Genomic DNA, 9,239 nt, shown 5'->3' on the forward strand with positions numbered 1-9,239 from the left:
TCGGGGCAGGGGGGGTTCGAGCCCCCTCCGGGTTCCGCCCCGCCTGTGAGCGGAGGCAAAATATCAGGACAATTCGCATCCCAACTGAAGGTAGGTTGGGACGCGGGACAAATAAGCAAATATCGGGACAGTCCCGATAAAATCGGGACGTCTGGTCACCCCACCCACACTAGAGGTCTCTGTGGTTTGGCTTAATCTCTGTTCTCTTTCCCCCTCCCCAGGTAGCAGACACAAAGAAAAAAATGGATGATGGCCTGGGCTGCTTGGAGGCAGTGGAGGAAGCCAAGAAGAAGCTGCAGAAGGACTTGGAGGCCATGAGCCAGCGTTATGAGGAGAAGGCAGCTGCTTATGACAAGTTGGAAAAAACAAAGACCCGGCTGCAGCAAGAATTGGATGACCTCATTGTGGACCTTGATCACCAGCGGCAGATAGTCTCCAACCTGGAGAAGAAGCAGAAGAAGTTTGATCAGGTAGTGTCAGTCATGGGATATACAATGGGGAGGATCTTCCTTCCCAATACTGCCTACCACAATGTAAACATCTGTTTAGGGAATGCATATTCCTTTCTGAACCATAATGGGGGTGGGGAGAAGGAAGCTGGCACTGGTGGAAATTCAAGTTCCTTGCATGTGAATTCTAGTTTCACCTCTTGTCCAGGGGGACTGAAATGTTGAGCCTCATCTAACTTGTATAAGTGTTTGCCCACGGCCTGGGTCTGCTCCCAATTTGCAGCCGTCTCTTTGGACTTGCATATAAGTAGTGACTGTGACTACTATAGAAGACTATAGTCAGTAGAGTTCTAGTCCCAGCGCTACCAGTCAAGTTGGGAGCCATATGTTTGGTTCTCAAAAGCCATGTTCTCTGCATTACCCTTGCCGCCCAAATCCGAGACACTGTCTGGAATGGCACTTGGAGATAAGCCTAGCTCAGCAAACCTCATAGCAGTCATTCTGTCTTCCTTCAGCTGTTGGCAGAGGAGAAGAACATCTCCGCCAAGTATGCAGAGGAGAGGGACCGAGCTGAGGCAGAAGCCCGCGAGAAGGAGACCAAAGCCCTGTCCATGGCCAGAGCCCTGGAAGAAGCCATGGAGCAGAAAGCAGAGCTGGAGCGTCTCAATAAGCAGTTCCGCACAGAGATGGAGGACCTGATGAGTTCCAAGGACGATGTTGGCAAGAGTGTAAGTATACTGTTAAAACGTCTCCCTGTCAGTGTGTCACTTGCATCCCAGCCTGTTAAGCAGATTCATTGAGAAATTTGCAATGTAGGAGCATCTGTAAAGGAATGCAATTGGGAAAACTGAACACATGCAGTGGGCTTAGGAGTAGGAATAGATTGTTTTGTTTTTATTGGGGTTGAATGAAAGGCAGGAAGGAGAGATGGGATTTGAAGAGCGTGATAAAGGCGCAAGCTGGGCATTGGCTAAATGAAACCCACTAACCATTGTGGAGAGACACGAGAGGAGGCCAGATGAGCCTGGAATTTGAAATATAGGGAGCCAGCCGGCGAATGGGAGACTGACTCAAATCTGAAGATGCTAAAGATTAGTGATAAGGCAGGGGGAGGCTTGAAGGGGAGTTTGAAACACTTCCACATCTTCTGCAATGTGACATGAGAGTGTTTCATGCCGCAGTGAGATCAGGACTGGCCTAACGCATGCTTCCCCTTTAAATTTTCTGAGCGTGCCTGATCAGAGGGAACAGGAAAATGCAATAGCTGAGGTCAAGGTTCAGATTAAAGGCTCTCAAGTACGCAAGCAACTTTCTTTAGCCTTAATAAGGAGGCATCACGGTGCTAGTACAAGGAAACTGAGAGTGATGCGACAGGAAGGGCAGCAGGGTCTTTGCATCCTTTCCTCAGTGAGCTGCTGCTCTATTGATCTGGATGCCTCTCTGTTCTTGGGGTGGGTGAAGTTGGTGGCTGTGTTATTTGGGTGATCTGATGTGTGTGTGTTCATGCTACAGGTTCATGAGCTGGAGAAATCTAAGCGAGCCCTGGAACAGCAGGTGGAGGAGATGAAGACCCAGCTGGAAGAGCTAGAGGATGAGTTGCAGGCCACAGAGGATGCCAAGCTGCGACTGGAAGTGAACCAGCAAGCCATGAAGGCACAGTTTGAGCGTGACCTCCAGGGCCGGGATGAGCAGAATGAGGAGAAGAAGAAACAACTGATCAGACAGGTCAGCATCACTCTACAAATCCTGGAAGTGGTCTACTCAAAGGGAACTGCTTCCCTTCATCTGCCCTAGGACAGCTGGACACTGCCTTTCCAGATCTAGCCAGTGCCACTCCAGGAATTCCTGTTATCCTTGGGAGGCATTGCTAGCGCTACAAATCACTCGCTGGTGTGTGCCCCTCATGTACCATTGTCACAGCACTTGCACTGTCCATCAATCCAAGAAACCAGAATAGTGCTTTATTGCTGAGGGAACACTGTCTTAACTCTCTCTCCCTTGTTTCCTTCCATCCCCACCAGGAGAGGGAGTGAACTCTGATTATCTCTTTGTGGGAGATGAATGGTTCGTGCTGGCTTGTTTGGTTTCCACTGATGCCTTGTTTGTCCTACCAGGTACGAGAGATGGAGGTGGAGCTGGAAGATGAGAGGAAGCAGCGCTCCATGGCTGTGGCTGCCAGAAAGAAGTTGGAGATGGACCTGAAGGATCTGGAAGTCCAGATAGACTCTGCCAACAAGAATCGCGATGAAGCCATCAAACAGCTCCGCAAACTGCAGGTGAGGGATTTCAGTCCTGTGCCTGCTGCCTATGTGGGGGCGTGGGGTGGAGACCTGGTTTTCCCTGTCAGAATCGTGCATTTTCATCACCCGAGCGGTGTGGCACAGTATTAGAACCTTGATCTATGCAACAGTCCAGTTGGAAAGGTTCAGCAGCAATTCAGATGTCTCTGTAACCCCGGCTTGTGTCAATCCCTTAATTTATTCCCCTATTGGTGTTGCAAAACCAGAGCAAGCTTTCCTTACTTTGTACCACTGCTTGTGTAATGTAATGACCAGAATGAAGGATGTTCTCTGAACTCTGTTTTGTTACCTCTGCAGGCCCAAATGAAGGATTACATGCGGGAGCTGGATGATGCACGCACCTCCAGAGAAGAGATTTTGGTCCAGGCCAAAGAGAATGAGAAGAAGATGAAGAGCATGGAGGCTGAGATGATGCAAATGCAGGAGGTAATGGAGCCTGCATTCAGGCAGGAAGGGCCTATTCACTTGCTTTAGCCAAGGAGTAGGCTGCTATGTGGCTCCATAAGCCATCTCTGAGACAGCAGACACACACACACCCACCCACCCCCGGTTGTTTCCTCCGCATAGTTGGCCCTTTCTTGCCAGTTGAATATGAGTGACTCAAACACAGGGATTCCATGCGGAAGTACAGAACACTAGTCCTCTTACTTCTTGGAATCCACCCACTACTAGTAGCTGTTTGTCCTCTGATCTGCATTAATTGCTAATTTCACATTGCATCACTGACAGTCTCATTTTCATTCCAGGAACTTGCAGCTGCTGAACGTGCCAAGCGCCAGGCCCAGCAAGAGAGGGATGAGTTGGCTGATGAGATAGCCAACAGCAGTGGCAAAGGGTGAGTAATAGCTCCCTTTGTTGGGGAGGAGAAGCTGGTTTGGGGAGGTGCCCTACATAAGCATATACTCTAGCCTGTATTGTAATAGTCTGTTAGATGCTTACTGTTTTGTAAGGCTATAACTGGTAGGCTTTCTCTAGAAGTGCACTGCATCACCTCAATCCAGCACTTAATTCTTATTGTCATCGTTAGAGCCCTGGCCTTGGAGGAAAAGCGACGTCTAGAGGCCCGGATAGCTCAGCTGGAGGAGGAGTTAGAGGAGGAGCAGAGCAACACAGAAATGGTCAACGACCGGCTCAAGAAAGCAAACCTTCAGGTACCTGCTCAGGGTCTTCCCACCAGCTGGCTCTGTAAACTCCCAAACTGAGTTCTGGATGAACTTCCTCCTGTCTTCCAAACATCACAGATTCACAAAGTGCTTTACACAGCAGTGTCTGTGCACTGTTGTAGATAAAATGGGATAGCCATTCAGCACTCACTGATGGCTCATACTGACCCTGGAATGTTATAACCTCTTTGTAGCTGCTCAGCTTCCAGTACGTACGTGTGTGTGTGGAAATGCAGACTGGGGAGGGGAAGGGGTGGTACAGAAGCCAAATACTGGAGTTCTGTCTGGTTCTTGGCCCAGTAGCTAGTCAAAACTGAATTTTGGTACATCTTTCATTTCAATGGACTGATGATGTAAAGCAGAGCTTCTGACCTTCAGAGGCAGTCCCCACTATGCCATGCAGTCAGCACTGACTATGTATCAGGCAGAGTCCTGGGCTGAAGGTGGCTTCAGTCCATTCCCTTGAAAAGAGAATCTCTCCAGGCTGCTCCTGGGTAGCTGAAATGTGAGGCTGTCCTAAGCATGTGACTGGCACATAATTTCTGGCAGATCTTTCTTATGGGGGCAACTGGATACTACATTGTAGGGCAGACTGTCACTGCCATACTGCATGGCCTATGGCTGAGTTTGGCTAGCAAAAACAGCCCCAGAGAAGGGGACCTAGCAAACTTAACTCTCAATCCGTTCAGCGCTGGGCGTTTCTTGAATGAAAACTTGAGCAAACCAAAACAGGCTTCTAGGAGAGTTTGTCCTTTTGTGACTATAGAGAGCATTATGGTACGTTCTATAGTGTTAGTCAAGCTTGACTTGTACAACATAAGCTTTTCTGCTCACGCTGGAGGGCCTTCCTGACAAGTATCCATTGGCGAGTAGAAATAAATCAGTCTTCCAGCCCAGATCCCTCCTGGTATGCTGAGTCTTTTCTCTCCCCAGATCGATCAAATAAATACTGACTTGAATGCCGAGCGCAGCAATGCCCAGAAGAACGAAAATGCTCGCCAGCAGATGGAGCGTCAGAACAAGGAGCTTAAGGCCAAGCTGCAGGAGATGGAAAGTGCAGTGAAGTCCAAGTACAAGGCTTCCATCACTGCCTTGGAGGCAAAGATAGCACAGCTGGAAGAGCAGCTGGACTCAGAGACCAAGTATGTTCTAGCAGAACCTCCTGTCATGTTAAAAGCCACCAGCCCCTCTGATGTACTAGCACAGAGAAAAACCCTACTCTTGAGTGCTGTGTGCCAGCCTCTTGGAATGAGTGCTCCATCTGGTTATCAGGAAAGAGTAGCTCCCCTGACCTCCCCCATTCTCGTAGCAAAGGCCACTAATTCCTAGCCTACCAAGATTTGCCATTCCAGGACCTGTAGCTCTAATTCAGTGACCCCTTAGCATCCCCCTCAAACTCTGGCAAAGAGGTCAGACTGACTAGCTAGTGCCTCCTGGGCATCTTCAGGAAACCTGACTTCTGTCCCCTTTGCTTTGCCAACTCCCTGAGTGGAGTTCTTGTCTCCTTTCAGTCCCCTGAGGTGTAATGACTAGTGCAGTCTTGTTCCTAACCCACATACATGAGTACTTTCTGTCGGGATGGTGCCCATAGGGTCACCGGAGATAATCTGCTGCCTGAGCTGACACTGTGTTTCTGCACAGGGAGCGCCAGGCTGCAGGCAAACAGGTGCGCCGTGCTGAGAAGAAGCTGAAGGATATCTTGCTGCAGGTGGATGATGAGAGACGCAATACTGAGCAGTACAAAGATCAGGTGTGTGCAAATGACACAGCGTAGCAGTCTGTAGTTTGGCTTGTGGCTGGTGGACTTCTCCCACATAAAGCCCCATCTGCTTCATCAGTTACAGAATGGTGGCATTATTTTCTCTGTAGACTTTCCACTCACTGTTACACTGAGGATATGGCTGCCCATGGTCTTAGCTCTGTTCCATTTAATGGCTGGTACAGCTGAAAGGGTGATGCTTTAAGAACAGCCTCTCCCCTTCAGTAACTTCTATAGTTCATGTGTGCAGCATAAGTTGGAACAATGTTTTGGTACCGAGTCAGCTCAGCCTGGCATTTAAAAATCCAAATTCTATTCCTCCGCTTCAGATCCTGGAGGCAGGTTCCTGTGTGGTCTCCTCTGTGTGGTGGAAGGAGAGTGGTGGCATGTAGTGCAGGCTGTTGGCCTTCCAAGTGAGCCCAAGCTGAAACATTTGACCCTGTTGTATGACAGAGGCAGCTTGTACAGCGCTTCCTGCATTAACAAGCTGAAACGAAAGGAGAAGCAGAAGGAAAACCTTAAAACTAAACTAAATCCAAGTCCAGGCAACTAACCTCAGGGAGCAGAGAGTAAGAGTAGGTGCCATTAGAGACTCAGCTTCCTTCTGGTGTAACTCCCTGCTGCAGTGCTGGAGCCCCCACGAAGGGCTAGGAGTGAGCTTTCTGAAAGGCTGACTTCTCCGTTCTGCTCTGCAGGTAGATAAGGCGAACGTGCGCCTGAAGCAGCTGAAGCGCCAGCTTGAGGAAGCAGAGGAAGAGGCCCAGCGAGCCAATGCGTCCCGCAGAAAGCTGCAGCGTGAGCTGGAGGATGCCACTGAAACGGCTGATGCAATGAATAGAGAGGTCAGCTCCCTCAAGAGCAAACTCAGGTAAGGGCAATCAATCATGCGTGAGAAATCGGCTCCCACCCCAGCAAGCTTCTGTCCTAGCCAAAAGCAGAGACTTCAGTGACCAGATGTGCATCTTCTCCAAGGAAGCAGTGTGGCCAGGTCCTTCTTTGCCCTCCCTCCCCCAGAACATAATGTCTGACAGACGGTAAACGAATTCTGTTGCCTTGATTTGCTATTCATCCCTCTCTAGGCGTGGGGACCTGCCATTTGTCGTGCCACGCCGGATCGCCAGAAAGGGCACAGGAGAATGCTCCGATGAGGAAGCAGACAGCAAGGCAGATGCTGGTGATGCCAAAGCTACTGAATAAGTCTTCTCATCTGACCCAGGTTACACCTAACGGAGTGACCTACCCACCCCTCCTCCAGTGGTCTTCCTGCAAACCACCTCCTGGGGAACACAGAGCCCATCCAATGTGTGTTTTGTGTATCTGGAGCCATTGGGCACCTGTGTTCCACATTTCCTCCTCCTTCCCAGCTTCCAAGTTCTCTTTGTATTTAATGCCAAAGAGTTGGGATTATAAAATCTGACCAGCAGAGTTCAATGACTACACACACCTGTAGAACTGTCCGTGCCGTGGCTGCTGGTGAATCTTTACACTTGGAAGGAGAGGGGTTAGGGAAAAAAAATTATTTTATTTTTTTTTGCTGTAAATCTACTTTTTCTTCAGATCCTAGTTTGATAGATGCAAAGAAAGCCCGCTCCTCTATTCTCTCTCCTCCCTCCTTCACCCCATCACCTCCTCCCCCCCCCCCCCCCCCGTTTGCTTTTTGGCAATCATGTTCAGTGACCTCAGACTTCTGCCTCTTTAATCTGCCCACCCAGATGGTTTGGAAGCAGTTTCAGGAATAACGGGGTGCTTTGGCCATGGCAATTCACCCTTTCTTCTTTCTAGAGCCCACACGTTCAGGCAGCGGTGAAGGAGGGAAGCAGCTTTCAGGATCACCCACCTGGGGGACTTGCCAAAGACTTTTTCTTTCTTGTTCTTACTGTCTGGCCAGATCTCGGAAGTGCAATGATGTCCTGGTAGTGTCTGCTTCTGTCTGCTTGGCTTTTTAGCTAAGGTAGTGTGGACCAGTAGCTGGTGACAGGGACAGAGAAACCAGAAGAATCTCTGTGTGCTTGTCTGAGAATCTCTTGAGGACCAAATATATTGAATGGTAATGGACCGAAACTAGTGGAATTTAATGTGTGTCGGTGGGAGGGGTGAGGAAGGGAGGAGAAATCCCTCTTTTTATTGACATGTCCAAGCCTCTTGTGTATCTGCTCTGTAACCAGGGGATGGGGTTAGTTATTCTGCACCATTGACTAAGAGTATATTAAAAACCCTTTAATCTGCACAGATATACGTAAAGGGCCTTTGTGTCTCTTGTAATAAGTAATTAAAAAAAAAATTAAATAAAGGTCTTTATCACTGCCTTTCTATTGGGACCTTGGTTATATAGAGATAGTCTTTACTTTTCTACATCGTACACTGGTTGCTGGATTTACCTGTATTCTTAACCATATTGTATATGCTGCATTTAGACTTCTTTATGAGCAAAGAAAAATAATTAAAAATATGACGCTCCAATACTGTATGCCTGAAAAAGCGCTTTAAATTCAGGCACCTGTGTCCCAATCGCTGTCACAAAGGATTTAAAACCTTTTTTTATATAAAAGTGCCTTAGCATGTGCCTCAGCTGTCACCACTACAGTCAGTAATGGTTTACTGGTGCTCCACTGATGTTACCAATAAAGATTATCCGTGTGCTGCAATCCGTGTGCTTGTGTTGCTGTTCCACCTTTCCTGAACGCAGTGGAGGAAGTCTGTGGAGCTGCCAAAGGAAGCAGTCATACGGAATCAAATTGTCAGTCCATCCTGTCAGTATTGCCTCAGGAGCACATAGGCACCAGGTGACCCTTCTTAGCCCAACTTCCTATCGAATATGAACTAGCATTACAGTACCCCAAGAGACGTCTGGTCTGGGAGCCTTTCTCCAGCAGTGGCCAGAGAAAGACATAACACCTTAACTATGCAAGACTAGATCCAGGTGGAGAAGGTGTAAAATTCTATCTGACCCAGCTGGCTCCGTTCATGGCCTGCAGAATGAGAATGTAATCGTTCTGATTGTAGAAATGTTATGTCTTAGCTTTGAAATAATGCATGTATATGTTACCTACCTCCCCGCTTCTCCCACAGGATTGTGTGGTGATAGAAAGGTCAGTTCAGCAGAGGAGTAATGGAGAGGGATAGAATAACCTTTCTAGTGTGATGTGTGCTCTGTAGAGTCCCCACTTTCCTTTAACTTTCTCTTCCCTTCCCAAAGAACCTATTCCTTCCAGCAGTTCCAAAGGAGATACACCTTTATACCCCTTTCCCAGGGTAGGGCTCCAGCACTCGTGGCCGTCGTTTTTCTCCGCCCATGCCCTCCTGGCTGTTCAAATATCAATGGATGGATGTGATACAAGAATCTGGAGAATGGGGTCAGTGTCCGTGCTACAACGGACTGCTTTCTCCTTTGGGGTTGCACTGAAGGTTAAATATTTCTGCAGGTTGAGGGGTCTTTACTGATGGACATGGTACATCCGGGTGTGCAAAGGGAAAAGCTACCCTACAGCGTGGCACAAGGACAGAAAATAACATCAAAGATGACCGGTCTCCATCCAGCTAGGTTAGGTACTAGGTATGCATGATGTCT

At 48.5% G+C, this 9,239-nt stretch overlaps 1 protein-coding gene across 1 annotated transcript in view; it reads left to right on the forward strand.

The window, feature by feature from the left end:
• The window catches only part of MYH9 (myosin heavy chain 9), a 90,653-nt gene extending 82,337 nt beyond the window's left edge, over positions 1 to 8,316 (forward strand). The window contains exons 31-41 of the mRNA XM_008176767.4: positions 222 to 470; positions 965 to 1,177; positions 1,962 to 2,174; positions 2,564 to 2,725; positions 3,047 to 3,175; positions 3,496 to 3,584; positions 3,777 to 3,900; positions 4,846 to 5,054; positions 5,554 to 5,662; positions 6,367 to 6,539; positions 6,751 to 8,316. Coding sequence (XP_008174989.1) covers positions 222 to 470; positions 965 to 1,177; positions 1,962 to 2,174; positions 2,564 to 2,725; positions 3,047 to 3,175; positions 3,496 to 3,584; positions 3,777 to 3,900; positions 4,846 to 5,054; positions 5,554 to 5,662; positions 6,367 to 6,539; positions 6,751 to 6,868 — 1,788 coding nt within the window. The 3' untranslated portion in view covers positions 6,869 to 8,316. The remainder of the gene's footprint in view (positions 1 to 221; positions 471 to 964; positions 1,178 to 1,961; positions 2,175 to 2,563; positions 2,726 to 3,046; positions 3,176 to 3,495; positions 3,585 to 3,776; positions 3,901 to 4,845; positions 5,055 to 5,553; positions 5,663 to 6,366; positions 6,540 to 6,750) is intronic.
• The last annotated feature ends 923 nt before the right edge of the window (positions 8,317 to 9,239 follow it).

Source organism: Chrysemys picta, chromosome 1 (assembly GCF_011386835.1).
Source record: "Chrysemys picta bellii isolate R12L10 chromosome 1, ASM1138683v2, whole genome shotgun sequence".
In the NCBI taxonomy this organism is placed as follows: domain Eukaryota; kingdom Metazoa; phylum Chordata; order Testudines; family Emydidae; genus Chrysemys; species Chrysemys picta.